Source organism: Pteropus alecto, unplaced genomic scaffold, assembly GCF_000325575.1.
Source record: "Pteropus alecto unplaced genomic scaffold, ASM32557v1 scaffold98, whole genome shotgun sequence".
Classification (NCBI taxonomy): Eukaryota; Metazoa; Chordata; class Mammalia; order Chiroptera; family Pteropodidae; genus Pteropus; species Pteropus alecto.
In genome coordinates, this window is record NW_006443570.1 from 2,699,468 (window position 1) to 2,721,823 (window position 22,356).

The 22,356-nt window shown below is 35.2% G+C and overlaps 1 protein-coding gene across 4 annotated transcripts in view; it reads left to right on the forward strand.

Annotated features, from left to right (window-relative positions):
• Positions 1 to 22,231, forward strand: part of FBXL20 (F-box and leucine rich repeat protein 20) — a 78,024-nt gene extending 55,793 nt beyond the window's left edge. For all 4 annotated transcript variants that reach the window (XM_006924713.3, XM_025041692.1, XM_015599297.2 and 1 more), the window contains exons 7-15: positions 7,535 to 7,630; positions 9,818 to 9,944; positions 11,158 to 11,232; positions 13,806 to 13,936; positions 16,219 to 16,279; positions 16,856 to 16,900; positions 18,299 to 18,355; positions 19,348 to 19,560; positions 20,998 to 22,231. In XM_006924713.3, the coding sequence (XP_006924775.2) occupies positions 7,535 to 7,630; positions 9,818 to 9,944; positions 11,158 to 11,232; positions 13,806 to 13,936; positions 16,219 to 16,279; positions 16,856 to 16,900; positions 18,299 to 18,355; positions 19,348 to 19,560; positions 20,998 to 21,105 (913 nt within the window). In that variant the 3' untranslated portion in view covers positions 21,106 to 22,231. The remainder of the gene's footprint in view (positions 1 to 7,534; positions 7,631 to 9,817; positions 9,945 to 11,157; positions 11,233 to 13,805; positions 13,937 to 16,218; positions 16,280 to 16,855; positions 16,901 to 18,298; positions 18,356 to 19,347; positions 19,561 to 20,997) is intronic.
• The last annotated feature ends 125 nt before the right edge of the window (positions 22,232 to 22,356 follow it).

Sequence of the window (22,356 nt, forward strand, 5' to 3'; positions counted from 1 at the left end):
GCTTGCTTCTTAACATTATTCACTGAATCTTCCTGTTCATAAAGTCCTCATAAAAGAGATGATATGTTTACAATTGCTTGAAGGAAAGTGGAAAGCAGTCTAAGCATAGAGTAAACATTGTTTATTTGATTCCTTCCTTTGAGGTCACAACATTGTTAACTTTTAATATACAAAAGTGTTTGAAAGACAATGACTGTGGTTAGTAATTGATTCCACTAATAAGTATTATTCCTATGGATTAATTTGGAAGTCATTAATATGAGAAACAACTTACTAAGCCCACCACAACCATGACTTTATACCATTTACTTTAGATAAATTACCTGTTTATTTTTTCCTTTGATTACTTAGTATGTCAGATTAATTTGATCACTTGATGTCTAGAAAAGTCACACAATTTATACTTTTTTCTAAGAATCTACATACCAAAGATACAGTGGCAAAATATTTATGTACAAGGCTATTCATTTTTAGTACCTGTAGTAACAGATACTGCATTATTTTTAATAGCGAAAGACATGAAACAGCCAAAATGTCTGTCAGTAGAGTACTGGTGAGATAAAAGGTATATCATACTCTGGAGTGATCAAAGTTAAGAAAGGAAATTGCAGAGAAGTTTGCATATACAAAGATACTTCCGTAGGGCCAGAGGATATAATATAACTGTATATCCATATTTATTTAATTTTCAAAAGGGAACAATGGAAAAATAATAAAAAACTAATAAAAATGATTACTTATGGGGAAGAGAGAAAACATAAAGAGATGAAGATGAAAGGGAGACCTCTAAACCTGTTTTATAGTTTTATTTTAATAGCTATGTAAATGTTTTACATAATTAAACCATGAATTAACTCAAAAAAAATCAAAGCAGTACCTAACAAGTGAAAACAAAATAAAACACACGAACCCAGCCAAATCAAGTTGCAGCTATAATCATACAGAGAGAAATTACTTCTACTGACTTTTGACATCTTAGGAAAAATTTTAAGCATGTGCCAAAGTAGACAAAATTGTCTAGTGAACCTTTCACCCAGCTTCAGATTGATGGTTGAGAAACTATAACTTTATGGCTAGTCTTGTGTCGGCTTACCCCCTTTTTTATCTTATTTTGAAAAAGACCTAGACATTCTGTTATTTGATTTATAAATATGCTTTTTTAAAATATGGACTTCTAAAAGTTAAAAGCTGCTAACTTAAGCACATTAATTTTATCACTCCTATAAAAAAACTTAACTTAATATCTTAAAATCATCAGATAACTCCTAGTCAGTGTTCAGATTTTTACTTGTTCTAATGATTTCAGAAAAGCAATATTTTAAATACAGTGTAAAAGAAAAGATACTTTAATAATCAAAGATGAAGACTTGCCTCTGACCATGACGGTAACTGCCCTCCTGCTGTAAACAACTATAAAACTATACAAAATATAGAAAACAATCAGCTTGAGGTGTTGGATAACATGCAGCACAGGAATGAAACATGTATGAGCCCTATGATTACGCTGGCTACGGAAATCTACATAGATTCGGCTAAATAGTAAGCTATATATATGTGTATGGACACCCCAAAGTTGGGCAAAGAACATCTGATAAGCTCTAAAGAACTGTCAGAATTTAAATAAGGTTTTGTTGTAACCACCCAAAAGGAAGAAAGCTCATTGAATACCTTGGGACATTTAATAGAGACTTCAAAAAAGTCACACCTTGATAGTAGAGCTACACTTGACTTGCTCTAATAAAGGTTAAAAGAAAAAAATTAGGATAAAATTGATTCACAACTAACTTAACTGCCTGTCAAATCCAGACTCAACATTCTTTAAAGGAAGACAACAAAATCTAGACATTCAGCAATTTAGCATACAGAATTTCCAGCATTCGATCAAAAATTATAAGACATGCAAGGAAGCAGGAAATGATGTCAGAAGAAGAACCAGAAGGAAAAACCAGTAAATATAAACAGACCCAGAAAGGATGGAGATTATTTAAAAAATTGATTAGTGGAGTTTAAAAATTGCAATTACAAATATGCAAGAATTTTAAAGAAAACTTCGAGGAAGATAACGTGGAGATTAAAGAGATGGGAAAAGATATACCCTTACAAACAATAGACATAGTAACGTTGAAGTGGTTATTAATATCAGATTATAAAAACTTCAGGAAAAAGTAAATGCAAAAGATATTTAATACCGCCCTCCTCTTTCAGTAAATGATAAAAACAAGTAGACAAAAACAGTAAAGTTATAGAACACTTTGAGCAGCACTATCAATAAACTTGTCCTAATTGACATTTATAGAATGCTATACTAAACACCAGAATCAGCATTCTTTTCAAGTACACTTAGAATATTCATTCAGTAAGACACCAAGTAATGGACCATGAAACAAATTTCAGTGAATTTAGAAGGATCGAAATCATATCGAGTGTATTCTACAGCCTCAACTATATTAAAGTAGAAATCAATAACATGTCTGAATAATTTGAAAATTAAATATCACCCTTCTGAATAACCCATGGGTCAAGGAATAAATTACAAAGGAAACTAGAAAACATGTTTTACTGTGTGGTAATGAAAACACAACATTTGAAATGTGAAATGTAATAAAGGCAGCACTTAGAGCAAAATGTATAGCTTTAAATGCTTGTAGCGGTTTCCCTTGCTGTCCAAAAGAGTGTTCCTCTGCAACCATAAGCCAAAATGGCATAAAGCAAAGCAGCAATTACCTTAAGGATACGTCTTCTCGCTAATAAACTTAAAGGTAGCTCTGTAGAAATTGTCCATTCTGAAGAACAGAGAAATACAAGATTAAAGAAGAATGGCAGAGCCTCAGAGACTTGTGGGACAACATCAAGAGTAACAATAAAGATAAAATGAAAATCCCAATCGAGAGAAAGAGGGGCAGGAAAAAATGTGAGGAATTAATGGCAGAAAACTTCCCAGATTTGATGCAAAACAATAATCTGCAAATATAAGAAATTTAATGAACCCCCCAAAGGATAAAAACAGATATTACATGCAGGCACGTTAGAGCCAAACTGTTAAAAACTAAAAGAGAAAATTTTGAAAACACCAAAAGGAAAATAACTCTTGCATAAAAAAGGACTAAGCAATTAATGAGTAGCCTAATCAGAAACCATGGAAGCCAGGGTCATGTGATACATTTAGTGTGCGGAAAGGAAAAAAAAAAAAATTCTGTACCTAGCAAAACTGTCCTTTTAAAATGAAGGCAAATAATGACATTGCCAGATTAACAGAAATGGAATTTGTTGCTAGCAAATGTGCCTTGCAAGAAATTCTAAAGGAAGTCCTTCAGGATGAAAAGAGATAAATATTAAGTGGTAAGTAACTCAGATCCATAGAAATTGATAAATGAAGAGCACCAGAAATGTTAAATATTTGAATAAATCTAAGATTCTATATTTTTCTCATATCTCTTTTTTAGAAGATATAAGATTATATGAAGAAATAATTATAACACTATTGTTAGGTTTGTAACAATACATACAAATATGAAATATTTTTGAACATATGAAAATAATAGCACAAAGGAAGGAGGGAATGGTGTTATTGGAGCAAAATGCCCATATTTTCTGAGAATTAATCTATTGTTCTGAAATAAGTTGTGATAAATTAAGGTACATATTGTGATCCGTGAGCAAACTAAGAAAATAACTCAAAAATAGCAAAAAATCAGCAGAGGAGTTGAAATAGTACACTCAACACAAGAAAACAGTAAAGGAAAAATAGAAAATAGTGTGAAACAAATAGAAAAATATAGCAAAAGGGAGACAAAATCCAACCATATCAATAATTCTGTTAAATGTGGACAGGATAAACACTTCACCCAAAAGACAAATTGTCAGTATGGATTAAAAAGTGGTATCCAGCTCTCTGCTGTCTACAAGACACATGCTTTAGATTCAAAGACAGGAATAGGTTGAAAGTAAACAGGTGGAAAAATGCATACTATGCAAATAGGACCTCCACCCAATAATTACAGAATAAACGTTCTTTACAAACAGACTTTGGAATATCATGAAGGATAGAGCGTACATTGGGCCACAACGTAAGCCTTAATAAACAAGAAAATTAAAACTATACAAAATATATTCTCTGACCAGAACTAGAGAATTAAATGAGAAATGCACAACAAAACAAAATCTGGGAAGACCTCAAGTATTTGGAAATTAAGCAACACGCTTCTAAGTAACCCACAGTTAAAGACAAAAAAAATCACAAGAGAAATTTAAAAAATATTTTGAATGAAAATAAAAAACTATCAAAATTTATGGTTTACAGCTAAAGTGGTGACATAGCTCTGAATTCCTGTATCAGAGAAGATAGAAAAGCTCAAGTCAATAACAACCTTCAGCATTAAGAAATAAGGTAAAGCAGAGCAAACTAAGCCCAAAGCAAACAGAAGAAGGAAATAATACAGATTGGATATCAGTGAATAAGAAACAGAAAAACAGCAAAAATCAGTGAAACCAAAAGCTGATTCTTTGGGGGGAAAAATATCAAAATCGACAAATGTAGACTAAGAAATAAGAGAGGAGGCACAAATTATCAAAAGAAGGAATGAAGGTGAGGACAAAATACCCAAAAGACAGACTAAAAGAATTAGGAAATGTCATAAATAACTATACTAGCAATTTAGACATCCCAGATGAAATGGACAAATTCCTGGGAAGGCACAAATTACCAAATTTAACTCAAGAAAAAAACAAGCAATCTGAATAAATATATACCAAGTAAATTCAGTGAGTACTTCCCACAGAGAAAAAAGCACAGGCCCAGATGACTTCACTGAATTCCATCAAATATTTAAAGAATAAATAATACCAGTCTTCAAATTCATAAAATAAATGAGGAAGTACTTCATAACTCATTCCATGAAGCCAGTATTTTTCTGAAACCAAAGCTGCCAAAGATCACCACAAAAGGAAATCTGATCAATATTCCTCAGGAACAGAGATGCAAAAATACTAAACAAAATTTTAGCAAACTAAATCCAGCAACGTATAAAAGGATAGAACCAAGTGGAATTTATCCCAAGATACAAGTATGGTTTAACATCTGAAAATCAATTAGTGTAATATCTCATAATAGTAGAATAAAGCAGGGGTCAACAAACTTTGTATGGGGCCATATAGGTAAAATATTTAGGCTTTGTTGGCCATGCAGTCTCTGTCACAACTATTCAACCCTGTCAGTGTTTTACAAAAGCAGCCATAGAAAATGCATAAACAAATGAGCATGGCTATGCTCCAGTTAAACTTTATTTCTAGGTGCTGCTGAGATTTGAATTTCATAGAATTTTCACATGTCACAAAATAGTATCTTCTTTTGATTTTCTTTTAACCATTTAAAAATGTCAAAACCATTCTTAACTCGTGAGCTAAATAAAGTGGTGAGATTTACTGCCTCTGGACTAAAGGACAAAAACCACATGATCATCACAATGTGATAGGAGCCTCTGAAATGGCCCCAAATAATCCTTACCTCCTACAATTCACACCCTTGTGTAATCTTTTCCTCTTGAGCATGGACTGGACTAAAGGACTCATTTCTAACAATAGAATACTGTAAAAGAGATTGGATGTCACTTTGGAGATAAGGTTACAAAAAGTCTCTGACTTCTATCTTGCTTTACCTTTTCTCAGGGCTCTGACTCCAGGGCAAGGGTGGTGGGGAGAGCAAGCTGTCCTGTTTTGAGTAGCTCTCTGGAGAGGCCCATGTGGCAAGAAACTGAGGTCTCTGGCCAATAGCCAGAGAGGACCTGAAACCTACCAAAAACCAAATGAGTGAACTGGGAATTGGATCTTCTAAGGTCTGCCAGAAGCCACTTAAATGAGCTTGGAAGAGAATCTGTACCCAGTTAACCTTTGAGATGATTGCAGCTGTGGCCAATACTCTGATTGCAGCCTTACAAGAGACCCTGAGTCAAAGGCACCCTGCTAAACTGCCTGTACCTGTATTCCTGATCCACAAAAATTGTGAGATAATAAATATTTGTTGTTTTAAGCTGCTCAGTTTTGGGATAATTTGTTATGCAACAATAGATAACTAATACATCATTAGATGGAAGAAGCACATGCCAAACTCCAGCACCCATTCATAAAAAAATTCCCAACAAACTAAGAATAAAAGGGAGTTTTCTCAATCTGTTCAAAGGCCTCTATGAAAAACCTACTGCTAACCATCATGTGTAATGGTGAAAGACCGAGTGCTTTACCTTAATGTCAGGAGCAAGGAAAGGATGTTAACTCTCACCATTTCTATTGAACATTCTGTTGAAGTTTCTAGCCAATGCAGTACCTTTATTACAGAATGACAAAATAAAACCGCAAAAAATTACATTCCAAACCCACTAAAGTGGCTGTTAGCAAAAAGAGAGACCAATGCCAAGTGTTGGCAAGGATGTGGAGAAACTGGGACCTTTATAGGTGCTTTGTAGAAATGAAAAATGATAGAGCCACTTTGGAAAGTAGTTTTGGCAGTTTCTTAAAAAGATAAACATAAACTTAGTTTAAGACATAGCAGTTCGTTCTACTCCTAGGCATTTACCCAGAAGAAATGGAAACATAGATCCATACAAAGACCTAAGAAACATATCCACCAAATAGAATGTATAATTCTTATTTGGGTCCTAATTTGATCAAATCAGCTTGACAAAGATGTATGAGAGAATTGGGGAAACTTGAATACAGACTGGGTATCTGATATTAAGGAATTAAAGTTCTTATCTATTAGAAATATGTCCTCAAATATTTATAGGTGAAAGAGTATGCCTGGGATTTGCTTTAAAATACTGAAATGAAAAAAGGGAAAGGACGAAATAGAAATAGTAGAATGTTGATAAATGCCGAAGCTTAATGGTGGTACATGTGTGTTCTCTATTATTCACTCTTACGTATATTTTAAATTTCTCATAATAAGTTAAAAAAATTAAACTGAGAACTTAACCACTGCGAGAAAAGAACCTTTAAGAAATTCATAAAGGAAAATAGGTAGTAATGTTATATAACTTAGTGTGTTTCAGCCCAATACTGATCCATCCTCTGTATACCTTGCAAAAATCCAATTATTATATTACTGCCATGCAGAAAGTTGTCTTGAGCAGAGATTTACGTGAAAGAGCAGAGACGGAGCTTTCAGTCTTCATGTTTTACTACTTGCTAGCAGGTGCTAGGTAGCCTTCTGATATTCCTGATTTGCAGGATGCATGTAGATCTCTTATCAGCACATACGCAGTTTGCTGCTAATAGTTACTAACATTTCCAGGTGTGAATAACCCCGTCTTCCCCTCATGGAAAGTCTCATATGCAGCACAGCCTTTTTTATCCTTTGTAAATGGCACTGGCCTCTTCCTCAGTGTGAAAGGTCCTGGGATTTATAACTGCCTTTATTTGGAGTATGGAAATTTTATAGTTCTTACATATACACATATGTTTAATGAGAATCGTGTATGATATACTAAGGATGTGTTCTTACTTGTTTGTTTATTTATTTTCTCCTTTTTCCATTTTTCAGTACATGTACTAGCCTTAGCAAGTTCTGTTCCAAACTCAGGCACCTTGACTTGGCTTCCTGTACATCAATAACAAACATGTCTCTTAAAGCTCTGAGGTAAATTTTTTATAATAAGGTTGTCCAGTAATCAGAACAAATATTTATTTTTTTTTAAATAACTGAAATAAAGTTAGAATTAAAGGAAACTGTTTTATGGATATGTACTGTAGTTCAGAACAAATCTTTTGTGTTACCATTTCCCCAGATTATAGGACGTATTCAGATGAAATGACTAGAGGTAACTAGAATATCTGAACATGCTAGTACAATTTATAAATGAATGATTAGATGTTTTTGAAGGCTTGTTTCTTCCCTTCCCCTAATCCCCCCCCCACCGCAAAAAAAAAAAATTATTATAGCTTAGTGATTAAAGCAGCACTCTGGAGTCAGATTATTAACCAGGTACTTTGAACAAGTATAACCCTTGTAAATTTTTCCTTTCCATCTCATAGGGTTGTTACTAGGATTAAACACTACTATTATTTGATAATATTAGGCTGAACCATATAAAGTTCCAATATTCCAACAGTTTCTGTCTTATAAAAATGACAGCTTCATGTGACAGCATAGTATATATAAATTGCTTACGGTTCCTGGCATGTAGTAAACAATACATTTTAATTTTAATGTTAATATATTTTTTAAAGTACATTACAGAAGATGTATCTTAAAAGGAAGATTTTTGAAATGCCCATTCTCTTTGTAACTTTACTTTTTTTTATCAGCCTTTTATAAATGATTATGGTCCCGTGTATTGGTTACATTTATGAATAGTAAGATTTAAGCTGTTAAAAGAAGCAATTGTAAATTTGGTTAAGTAGAGTATAAGTAATCTAAAAATGCAGCTCCTTCTGGACCTTCCTTATGAATATTGAGCACATATGCATCTAAGGCTGTTTGCTGTATAGGATGATAAATAGGATATATAACATTTATAGTTTATAAAATATTCACATTAATGATCTCATTTATTTGAAAACCTTGTGAGGTAGATAGGACACTTTACAGATAAGGAAATCTAAAACATTTTGAATGTCAGGTAATGTGATTCAACCATGGGATGTAATGAATAAGATATTGTTGCTGCCCTTAAGTTGCTCAGAGTCTAGTGGGAGAAAAATAACACTAAACATGTCATCATACTACAATATGATAAGTGCTATAATAGAAGTATATCAGTTTGGGGAGAACATAGAAGAGGCTATGGCTGGTCTTGGGTTAAGAGAGGTTCAGGCAGGCTTCTTAAAGTGACTTGCCTGAAGTCACACTTAGTGTTGAAGAATGAACTTCAGCAAAGATCCCCTGGCTTTATTTTATAAAACAGTTATGTCAGTATTCTCCAAAGAATGTCATAGAGTTTGGATTCTTCCATAGTTAAATGTGAAATCAAAGATCAAAGATGAAGCTGGTATTTGATAGAAGCCAGATATCAAATATACTATATATTAAATTCAGCCTACAGAAATAGTACTGTATATCAGCGGTCCCCAACCTTTTTGGCACCAGGAAGTGGTGCTCCTATGAGAATCTAATGCCTAATGATCTGAGGTGGAGCTGAGACGGTGATGCTAGTGCTAGGGAGTGGCTGAAAATACAGATGAAGCTTCGCTTGCTTGCCAGCTGCTCACCTCCTGCTGTGCAGCCCTGTTCCTAGCAGGCCATGGACTGGTACTGGTCCATGCCCCGGGGATTGGGGACCCCTGCTCTAGATGCTTCCCAGATAAGGAAAATTTATAGGTCCTCTATAATTTTTTAAATACTTGTTTAAATGTCTTCATTAGTACTTTGATAATAGAATTATTTGATAGAGAATCTGGGTTTGACTCTAAACTCTTAATTATTTGGTCAACTTGAATGAATCACTTAATTTCTGTTTCCTATCTAGAGAACTTTTAAATATGTGATAAGTGCAAAAAGAATATACTTTGAAAAGTATAAACTTCCATAAAAATCTAATATATCTGAAAAACAATATTGTGCTTTGTGCTTTGTTAGTTAAGCTGGATTTGAGCTAGCCTTCCTAGTAATGTAGTACCACACAAACACCACAAACGTTGATAAATCCACTTTTTTGTTGTTATGGGATTGGCTGTGTTCTAAATCTGCATTAAGTAAGAATGTATATTCTTGTGGGAGCCCATGGGGCTGTATCCACTTCTTAACTAAATAGCCAATTAAATGAGACTTTGATGCTTTTAGAATTGGGTTTAGTCATATGTTTGTTTCATTTTATTTTATCCTAAGTGAGGGATGTCCACTGTTGGAGCAATTGAACATTTCCTGGTGTGACCAAGTAACCAAGGATGGCATCCAAGCTCTAGTGAGAGGCTGTGGAGGTCTCAAGGCTTTATTCCTAAAAGGCTGCACACAGGTAATACTCCATGTAGTGCTTGTGAGTGATAGACGAACCCTGAACTTTGTAGGTAGCCCCAAGATGTTGGCTTAAGGGATATGTTGTTTTGTATTATTGACCAAAGACACATGCTTACCAAATATTAAAGTGTTTTCCTTAGAGTAGGAAAAAAAAATAAGAAGAATTAACATCTGACCAAAGATAAATTTTTAAGGGGAAGCAAGCTGGGGAGATAAAATCATTGCATGCACCATAGGCAAGAAGGGTTTTGTGCCTTTTAATCTGAAAAGAAAACTTGCCATTTTGTTACTGCCTGAGACCTTGAACTGGATAGGTTAAGGAAGGCAGTCTTGGCAATTTTCACTAGTTTTTAAACCACCAGAAGCTTTTCTTAAATATTCCAAGTATGTAACAACCTACATTTTATAATGTTGATGCTTATTTCCTGCCAGTCACATTATAAATCCAACATATTTTGTCATTAAAAATATTAATTTTACAGTGAAAAAAATGAAATTGGCATGGTAGCATCTGGAAGGAAATGATCAAGAGTGGGTTTAGAAATGACTACTAACAAAGTAGGGCTAGGCTCTTACTGGCTTACTTTTTTAATGGTTACTAAAACCATGCCTTGGATTCCATTAAAAATGCCCTCATTCTTTAACTATGATGGGAGATTTTCCATTGTTTGAAACAGAGCTTTGAAAGTATGACTGCCTTAAGAACAACAGCTTGAGCTTCTGGTTATTTATGGAATTCTGAAAAATATTGATTGGAATGCATCATTATAATCAATTACTTGCCATCTGTTCTCAGCACTGTACTCATGGCACTGATCTTATAGCAGCAGATACACTGTGGATTCCTTTCTCAGCTCCCGCTCCCAAAAATATAGGGAGTGTAGAAATGTGAAAATTCTTTCAGTTTCATAAACGCTTAGCAGAATGCTGTGAGGCATATTTATCAGAAGAAAAATCCGTAAACATTAGGCAATGTTTATTTTATCTTTTCCATGATTTGGTGATAAGAACTGAATGTGCTAAGAATTGAAAAAATACTGATGATATGAATTACACCTTTATGTGATCATAGTTCATTGTTCTATTTCATTGTTCCTTTTAAACTTGATTGTCTATATTTAGACTGTATTGATGAATGTGTACTCTCTTAAAGCTCTGTGCTGTGAAACAGTGTCAGTAATCTTTTTTTTTCTCTTTTTTAATCTTTCTAGCTAGAAGATGAAGCTCTCAAGTACATAGGTGCACACTGTCCTGAACTGGTGACTTTGAACTTGCAGACTTGCTTAGTAAGCAATCCCTCCCCAACTCTTCTGCATTAGTAATTTATTTCCATATTATTACTGTAAGAATTTCAGTCATCAAGACCAGTGGTTTTTTCACTTCTACCCTGGGGACACAGTAGACGCAGATGATTTCTTTACAGGCTTAACAATACCCATTCCCAGGGGCTTTGACATAGTTAAGGGGGTAGCTTATTCAGTATTACAAGTAGGCTAACTATAACTCCACCCCTTTCTTTTCTACATAAGAAAACTCTACTTTTTAGAATTAAATTATTCACAAACTTCAGTATTTAAAATATTTTTGGTAAGTTAATTGCAATCACATTGATTAAAATCTATTAGTGGGTCATAACTATTGGGAACCACTGATCCAAACAGATGATGAGCAGATATGTCCTTTAAATTATTTTTAAGTAATATTTGTAGTTTACATTTGATTTGTTTAGACTATCAGAGTTTTTGTGTCTATCCCAAACCCCTGAATTTTACTTTGAGAATTTGCTGAAACTGTTCAAGATCCTAGAATATTAACAATACACCTCTGGCTTTTCTTTCTTGCTTTGTAAATTGCATATGTGTGTTGCTTTGGAGTGAGATCCTCTCTTAGCAATAAAAAGATTGGTCAGGGTTTTTCTTGTTTTTACTAAATAAGCCTTCTTCTGCTTATTATACCCTCCTCCTCTTATTTAATCACCTGAAACTTGAGAGCATAGTAGTTTAGTTTAAAGGTGATACTTAAAGGGCCACATTATGTGCAATTTAAGCAACTGGCCCTTCCAGCCCTCAAGGGATGGTACTTGCTGATAATGATCTGCTTAGGGTTTTCTGGAGACTGAGTTAAAGGAATGACATTTAAAAAAAATTCTGACCACTCCTTTCTTTTAATTCTAGTTGCCACAGTTGCTAACTACCAGAATTTGCCTAATTTCATTTATGAAACTGAAATATTTGGCTTGAGAGAAAGAGCTTACAACTATTGTAAACATGAAGCCGTTATCTTACAGAGATAGGAAAAATCTGTTCTTGGACATCTTCACATTTTATTTATATACAACTACACACACATCCTGTGTATATACGTATATATATGTTACATACAGACTCACACATACACATAAATATGTGTATACCATACCGGCCATTTGCCATTTTAGTTTCATTTCCTTTACTCTTCTAACAGGCAGAAATTACAGTTGGTAAAGCATAAAGAACCAGTTCTATCATATGTTTATTTTACTGTTTCCCTTCACCCAGATATTAGGCCACAAGTCAGTCCTCCATCATTCCTTCCATACAGTGTGATGAAATGATTCTCAACATTCATGAGTCTTCGTGTTCTTTCCCAAAACTATTGAAGTGACTGAAGTACATTCTTGATCTATTCTCTTTTTCTTGACTAGTTTGAAAACATAAAAGTTCAGTAAATTTGACTCTTTTAAAATTTAAAGTAATACGACTTTTCTTATCTTTCTCAGAAATCCCTTATAGACTTTAAACCATTAAAAAGGAAACGATAGCACAACCCTACAAATACTTCCTGAATATTGTGTGACATAAATTCCATTGGCCTGCTAAATATGCATATTTATCGATTGCTGCTTCCCACTTTACATTTCAGTTATTGTTTAATAATAATGATACATCACACTTGCTTGGCACTTTTTTAGGTTCTTCCACATGTGTATATACCTCACTAATTTATCCTCATAACAAATCTTGTATATATATATGCCTTAGCATCCATTTTTTTATCGTTTTTTTCCATTATATAGTATTGAGAATATAATGATTTAAGCAGTGAATATTTAAAGTTTGATTTTTTTTTTCAGTTGTCTTTGCAACCTAAAGACTCTGTTTGATTAGACAGAGGTAAAAGGGGAGCTTTTCTGAGGCTAACACAAAATTAGTTAATCTAGCAGGACAACTTGAAGTGCTGATCAAATCTGAACGAATTCAACATGTTAAGATGTTTTTACTTGACTTTTTTTAATGTAACATCTTTGTTGTTTTTCATTTTATAGTAATTTAAAACATACAAAATTATATTTGAGTTGGACACAACTATTTCCATAAATTAGAAAATTGTTTATTAGAATACAAAAATATAGGAATAAATAGATCTGTGATTGGTATGAGATTGCAACCATCATCCACAGGTTGTTTCATTTTTTTCAGTTGCTTAGTATCAATTTTGAACTTGTAAATATGTTTATACTATTAAAATATTGCCTTTATCTGTTTGCTAGGTTTTAAAATCATTTAATTGAATCTACACCATGATGCAGTGCTATTCCCAATTCCATTAAGTTAAAAGAAACCCATTATAGCTTCTTTCCTTTACCCCAAAAATGAGCACAGATTCTCTTGCAAATTAAATCAGAAGGATCTGGAAGGAAGAAACAAAATGTGTTCATTTTCTTTTAGGTCTGCTACCTGATTAATATTAAATCTGCTTATGTTTCTTTTTGGTACTTATTTTCACAGAAGTAACATTTTTCCTTCATTTTCTTCTGCTAAGTTACTAATATCTATGGGGTTTTTTTGCTCTTGTTTTTTTTATTTTATTTTTTTTTTAGCAAATCACAGATGAAGGTCTCATTACTATATGCAGAGGGTGCCATAAGTTACAGTCCCTCTGTGCCTCCGGCTGCTCCAACATCACAGATGCCATCCTGAATGCTCTAGGTCAGAACTGCCCACGTCTTAGGTAAACATTTCTTATTTAGCTCAAAATTTTGGGAGAGGGACAGAGACCTTCTTCACCCATATTTATTCTATAGAATCTTTAAATTTTTAAGGTAAACACTACAAGGCCACTACCCTTTTAGATGCCCACCTCCTTATTTTGTACTTCATTTGGTTACATGTAATTGGCCTGAGTCAAGGGATAATATCCCCCATTTGCTACTTCTTACTATCCGTACTTGAAAAAAAAAAATCAACATTTTAATATATTACTTGAGAAAAGAAATAAAGGCATTTTCTTTTATTAATACTTTCATATACAAATGGTCCCTGGCTTACAATGGTTCAACTTATGATTCTTTGACTTTACCATAGTATAAAAGCAATATGCATAATAAATTACATGATATATTCAACATTTGATTGTAAAATAGACTTGTGTTAAATAATTTTGCCCACTTGTAGACTATTGTAAGTGTTCCGAGTACGTTTTAGGTAGGCTTGGCTAAGCTATGATGTTTGGTAGATTACGTGATTAAAAGCATTTCAACTTAGTGATATTTTCAATTTACGATGGATTTATCAGAGCATAACCCCATCCATCACAAGTCAAGGGAGCATCTGTAATTCTTTTCTGAAGAAAGTTTTTCAAGATCCATCCTATAGTCACTTATAATAATGATGCCAGGTACATAGCAAGGAGTCGTTAGGGGGGAAAAAAAAAAAAAAACCAGCCATACAAGGGAACCTCCTTTGTGCTGATTGATGATCTTTTAAAGCAAGCCTTATTTCTCTGTGGTTCCTCTCTGCCTAAATATAGGATTGGCTGAATATAGATTAAGAATGCTGTGTTAGTGTGCCTGTAGTTTCAAACCCATCTTCTATAAGAGCACACGACACACTATTTTGATCCCTATATACCTGTTTTATTTCTTAAAACTTGTTTTGTACTTACATGTTAGATGTGTTAGCCATTGTTCAAAGTGATTCACAAATGTTAATTTAATCATGACACTACATGAACATTGTTATTACCTCTATATTATAGATGAGAAGACTGAAGCACAGAGAGGTCAAGTAACCTGTTCAAGGTCTCACAGCTAGTAAATGCAGGATTCAAACCTAGGCAGTCTGGCTCCAGAACTCATGAAACCATTCATCTTACATATAATAATCATTTAAACCAGTAAAACTTCATTAAAACTTTTTTTGTAATCATCTAGCCATAGGCCATAATTAGTGAAAGAAAATTTGCCTACAGTATCAAAATGCCTTAGTAGATCATAGACTTTTGGTCAAATTAGTAATATCAGAATCTTAGAGTAGAGTTCTATTCAGGAGCGAAGGAGGTAGCCAAACTCCTCTAAAAATATTACCTGTTCTTTTTTCGTTTTAAAGAGAAAGATGTTCAGCTCCACCCCCCTTTATAGTTTAACTGCTAAAACAGAAAGGCTCTCAAACGTGATACCCAAGGTGGCTTCAGTCAGATCATGCTTTTCCACTAGATGCTGCATTCATTTCTAATTGTCAGTTGATAATGATTTCTTTTACTTTAGCATTACTTTTTTTCAACTTCTGTAAGTAATTTGTAAGCACATGTATAAATATTCTTTGATACCATCATGCAGATGCCACCAGACTTTTCACAGAAAAGAGCTACTTTTGATTCCTGGGTCCTGTGGTCGGTATTTAGGTTGGTGTTTAGCAGTTCTAAATAGAAGAGTGGCTGCCAAAGTTCAGCTCCCCTCTCCACTGGGCCTCCCTGGAAGGCTGTGGGAGGAGGCAGGAAGCTTAAGGGTATTTTTTTTCATAAGTATGGAATTTCATATTTGGGATAGGCCTGTAATTAACTAGTCCCTTCATAGCATTTTTAAAAGCTATTTAAATCTGAGTGAACCTACACCTAAAATAGGAAAAGAGAATAATTTACTTTAGCAACAGATTAACTGAAACAGAGTATTTTATCTCCATTTCCTTTGTTTTCTAGGAGCAGGCTGCCCTCTGGGGGTAAGCAGTATGCCATCAAGAAGCCTTTTAAATGCATTTCTCATGCATTTTGGCATTAACTACAAGCTTCTGTTATATTCTTCTGATTGTATCAGCCTGAAATGTGGTATTTACAGGACCACTTATGATGACTCCATGAAAATGAATGGCAAGATCTGTATACAGACTTGCTTAGCTAGTAATGTCACTCTTTATTATGTAGTCCTTAGGGAATAGGAGGTTTTTTAAATTCTTGATGTTTTAATAAACACAGTTTTCAGGGACCAAGGACTTGACTTTCACTTTGTTTTTTAACAGAATATTAGAAGTGGCAAGATGTTCTCAACTAACAGATGTAGGCTTTACCACTCTGGCCAGGGTAAGCATTTTCTTCAGGTTCTATTGGTTTTGTTTAGGATTTTTATTTCAGAAGAGTGACCAAGGAGGAAAATGTGGAATGACAGCAGAATTGAGGATGCGGGATGTGGGGGAACTTCTCTGTTCCTGACCATTCTCATGCCACAGCCACAGGCCTATATAATACAAACTGCTCTAGAAATGCAGACATGCATTGGATAGCATGATGCTCCTGCTGAGACTTTATTTTCCACACTTTCATATGATAAACTAAGCAGGAACTTCCTAGTTTGTGGAAGAAACACTTGGAGTGGTTTATAAATCATTATATAATAATAGTATTTAAAATTATACTGTCCCTTGGACCTGTAAGATGTTAGATACTTTAAATGTGACATAATTGAGAAATTTCACTGTCATCGAGGCCTTTTTAAATATGTGATTAATGGAATAAGACAGTGACATTAGAATGACACCAACTCTGAAACTCTTTTAAGAGTTCATTATATTTAATACTACTGCTTAGTTTTCTGGCCTTAAATTTTTCCCATGTTTTAAAATGTTTATATTGTAATGTTTGGTTTTATATTTTGTATAGAATTGCCATGAGCTTGAAAAGATGGACTTGGAAGAGTGTGTTCAGGTAAGATTGTAGTTTTTACTCAGAAATACAGTACAATAGAAACTTACTTAGCTTGCACATGAGAACATTCACTTCCTTTCCCTGTAGTGTAGTGTAGTGTAGTGCCTGGCAGCACTGCTGACTCTCTGTTTATTGAGGTGTCCTCCAGGCATACCAGACAGAAGTGCTCTTGGTATATGTGTTAAGAAACTAGGAAAATACATGCCATTGATATGGTTGCCATTGGAAGGAAAGAAGATCCAGACAGGCCATAAAGATGTTAAGCTATTTACTTAGACCTACAGGACGCTAGTAAATAATTAAAGCCCTGTCACACTGGTATATAGCACTGACCTTTTCTTTTGTAGCTTAACTGATTGCTGGACCCCTGACATCATTAGCCCTGGAAACCCAACTCGTGGAACCCTTCCCTTCAGGCAGGCAAACTAACCAGATATCTCCTTATCAATAATTTTGTTACCAGTCTTAAGAACTTCGAGATTATTGGTTGATTGGGGAGTAGCTTTGACGGACTCCTAAAAAGAAGATAGAGCAATGAATTTTTATAATAGTAAAAGTAAAGAAGATACTTGGGTAACTATTGAGGTCAGTTTTTTCTAAATTGTTATCTGATCTGAACACTGCTTAGCAGCTATTAGTTCTTATTAACTAAAACTTGTTCACATCATTTATCTCTTGCACATGATTGAGTGTACTGTCCTTTCCATTGTTAGTCCTTCCGAGTGATATACACACACCTGCCTGCCCCCACTCCCTACCCCCTTGCTGTTTTTTAGCCCCTGTAAAGCTATGTATATTAAAATAATATATAGTAATAACCCCAGAGTTGAGAAGAATTTGGAGGAAGTACTGATTTACTTTTTGTCCTAAGATAACTGTAAGAGACTGTTCTTTCTTCAGGGGTTCCTCCTTCCTGAATGTTCATAGGTAACCCACATTCCAGCAGCCTCTTCCTGCCACCCTTGGGAAGATAACTGACACCCAAGTTATCAGGCCAAATATCTAAAAATTTGAGGATGTTCCTACATTAATTTTTTTCATGGAAGTCTTCTTCTGATCTTTTCTATGATGGTTCTGAGGAGGTAGAAGAAAGTCCAGTGGGTAGACGCTATTAGGAGACATATTTTCATTCATTTCAAAAACAAAACAGTCTTCAATAGACTTGTTTAAAGGAGATGAATATATGTGTTCAAGCCTAGACTGGATAGGTTCTCAAGGATAGGTTCTCAAGGATAGGTTCAGGTAGCCAATGGGATTTCAACCTCAAGATTCTGTTATTTGATCATTGATATTAGAATATCAGTCTAGAATATAAGGTACATAAGGAATATAAGAATGAGGTATGGCCCATGAATGTTTTTGGAATTATATGTAAAATAACTTTTGTATTTCTTTCAGATAACAGATAGCACATTAATCCAACTTTCTATACACTGTCCTCGACTTCAAGTATTGGTGAGTTTGACTCTGAAAATTTTGTGTTTATTAGATTTAATAAAAATTCAGCTCTTACTTTCCTCGTGGTGTCTGGCTACCATTTTGGGAAAGCATAGTTCTCCAAATTGCCAACTTACAGAGGACCAAGGGAAGACATGAGTGTAGGGAGAAACAGATAGGAACTGGAAAAATTAAATATTTTTTGTATCAATACTTGGAGACTGAAAACTGACATGGAAAGTATGAGTTCTATCTTCCACATGAATTACACTCCAACCTGAGCGTTGCTTAAATTTCCAGAGGTCCAGGAGACAAGATGACCCAAAATACAGTTTCACCTGGGATTAAATGTTCCTGTAAAACAGAACCAATCAAGGCTTTACTAGGGGAGTTCTCTGCTACTGCTTCCAGTAACACTATGAGAAAGCATTCTGCTTGACTGTTCTGTATCTAGGTTCATTTTTGGTGTGTTGGGTGACACATTACTATCCAAAATTGGGTCAAGACTTCTGAGTTTCCCATGTAGGAACCAGGGATTTAAGGAAAATTGATAAAGTGAAAAGATTTATGTGCAGAGATAACCACACCTGACAATTGTAAGAATCAACTTTAGTTAATTAACTGGGTATACCCCTGTACCAAGTATTCATTATTTAATACAAATTCTAGAAGTTTTTATGCATGAAAAGCTTGAACCCCACTGTCCCTATAAAGAAGAAAAGTATTAATTTACGTCTTGGGGGATAATATTATTTTGTTTATGAATTATTTCACAATAATTATATGAATTCACAGGGTATATTCAGAATCACACAGAAATGTCAGTCATTGATTGTCAAAAGCAGAACCCCAGAAACTAGTTTGCTTTCATCATTTTACCACATGAATCTAGTAATGGTTCCATATACATCACAATCAAACCAGAAAAGTCTCCTTTCTGGTAGTACACAGGCCTCTGGCTAGAAGAATGCCATAAGATGTTTCAGTCTCCTCGTTCTATTTGGTTGCAGAGTCTGTCTCACTGTGAGCTGATCACAGATGATGGAATTCGTCACTTGGGAAATGGGGCCTGTGCTCATGACCAGCTGGAGGTGATTGAACTGGACAACTGCCCACTAATCACAGATGCTTCCCTGGAGCACTTGAAGAGTTGTCACAGCCTCGAGCGGATAGAACTCTATGACTGCCAGCAAATCACACGGGCTGGAATCAAGAGACTCAGGGTAAAGAGGGCCACACCACTCTCCAGCTCTAGTGTTCTCTGCACCCTTTTCTCCTTCTCTTTTTTTTTTTTTAGATTTAGATTCCTGTGATTTTTATATTTACTTGGACATTTAGCAAAGAGGAAAAAAAATCGAGAGCAAACCTAAAGGTAGAAAGTTTTTAACCTCTTGTTCCAGATGGAAAATTTAGTAGGAAAATATACACCAAAGGGAAGAAAAATAAGTCTCCTCCCAGCAGTTTCTCCAGTAATGTCCAGAGCTTCATAACGTGCCCAGAGTCAAAAGCATATGCCAGATTTTGGTTCTAGAGGAAAGGAAGGAATAACATAAAGAACATATTTCATTAAATAGGATTTAAGAATTGAATTTGTATTTCCTTTCACATCAAGAAGGTCCTTATTTTTTAAGACAACAAATGGATCAAGTAGTTTTTCCCTTTTCTTTTCGCCCCACCCTCCATAATAGAGAGACCTGTGCGTAGCCAAACAACTAGAATACAGGTTATAAAAGGCTGGCTAAATCTGTGTTAAACTATTCAGTCAATAGACATTTATTGGAACATCTGTATCACACCTGCTGTGGGAAAGGCACTGTGCTTAGTTAGGCCCTTACAACCAACCTCTGAAAAATCCATGTTGGCCATATGGCATCGGAACACTTAAAGGAGCACCAAACCTCATCTTTATTTTCAGTTGGCCTCAGTTCCTCCTCTCCCATGAGACCTAGAGGACTCAGAGCATAACTGCAATGGAATGTCCTTGTAGCCATATTTCTTCTGAACCTAAAGAGAGAGACAGATCAACCAGTCTTCTGTGGCCTACTTCTACTAGGATTTCTGGCTGTAAGGAATCTCTTCCATCTCTTCAGGAGTCTTTATCTGTTCTTCAAGTCACTTCACACTTTTCCACTTTAATTTAGCTGTTTATGTACATGTTTAGACTGTAAGTTTCCTAAGAGCAGGCTCTCCATCTTGACCATCTTTGTACTGCTCTTATATAACTAGCACAGTGCCACGACACAGTAGGAATTCAGAAACTATTTACATAGTAAAAACTAGAGGCATAATAAGGTTTTTAAATATCAGAAGAAACATTGTCCACCAATGACTTGGAAAAAATTATTGTTTCGAGCTTATACAGTTTCATCCAACCATGAGAATCAAATCAGGAATCTCCTTTGGGACAGGTTAAGAGATTGGTATGAAGTTTTTCCCCAGTTTTATTATGGAAGCAGGTACCAAAATTATGTGAGCTGATTTGGTCATTTAGAGTAAAGTGGGATGGTACAGAGTAGAACCCAGGCCTCAACATCCTGGCTGCTAGTGCTCAGCCTCTGCCCTGCTTTAATGGCTGCTTAGCCCCTCAGTGTTTTCTCTGAAAAGCAATGTTGCTCTTTCTGTTTTAGCCCTCTCTCAGTAATGTTTCTGTCTTGTTTCAGACCCATTTACCCAATATTAAAGTCCACGCCTACTTCGCACCTGTCACTCCACCCCCATCAGTAGGGGGCAGCAGACAGCGCTTCTGCAGATGCTGCATCATCCTATGACATTGGAAGTGTTCAACCTTGGCGAACTGAGTATTTAATGACACTTCTAGAGTTACCGTGGAGTCTCCAGTGGAAGCGACCCCAGTGTTCTGGGCAAGAGTTACAAAGTGAGGGCAGCATCCAAATCCCCAGAGCCACACATACATACATGTACCCACCCTCACCCCCACCCACTCTAGCTCTGTGACCACAGGACTGAAGTTCATGCTGGCTTTATCAAGTGGATTGGTAAAACTTAACCATTCCTGTTGGACGTGCCTGGAAGAAAATCATAGACAAGGTAGAGGGAAGAGGGCATTCCAGCAAACCCAGTGTTACTGCTACTGTGGTTTCTTTATTTTGTTAAGGGGTTTCTTTGGCAATTTTAGAACAGCAACTGCAGTTCTCCAGGGTCAAGGAAAGCATAGAAAAACAATATGTGTTGTATCCAGGGACCAGAAAGAAAATTTCTTTGCATTCTATAAATGGTAGCCATCCATTGTGAGATGACTACAGAGCTTCTGTGCTTCCTCGTTCCCATGCCAACATGCTGAGCATGCTCACAAAGAAGGCTCGTTCATTCTTCCTCCTTTTTTAGTGTTTGGCCCAGAGGTTTCCTAAATAGTTTTGTTGAAATCGCTGTGGTGCAAATATGATTACTTATTCACTCAAATTGTCACTCTCTTTAGCACACTTGTACACCTGTCTTTCGTTCTCTGTTGCTCCCTCCTACATTCTTGCTCAGTCTGTCACCTGTTCATAGTCTGCTTACTCACACTCAAGTGTTACTCTTTTGCTGTTATTGTGTTTACAGTTTGCATTTTGGATGATTAGTTGGGGTTACCAAACATTTTTAAAAGAGACATTATCAATAAATATTTTTTTAATTCTAAATTTTACCATTAGGGGGCCCTGCCTGAATCTTTGCCAATCTGAAGGGAAACTTACAAAACCAAGAAAAGTTATGAGAAGAAATATAGCTAAAACTATTTTGAAGAAAGTAAACTTTGCCTTTTGGTTTCTGTTGTATCTTGTGATATGTGATATTACGCATGATGTGCCCAGTATGTCCCATGCACATTTTCCCTACCGTCAAAACTCCACTAACTTAATAAGGAGAGAGAAATGCATTATTAGTAAAGAGTGGAATGACAAACCAGAACTGAGCCTGAAAGCCCCCACCACCCAAAGCTCAGACATATATGTTCACTGAAATCTAGATGTGGTTAGTGGCATCCTTGATTTGTGTCTGTGAGGTGGTTTTGTTTTAGC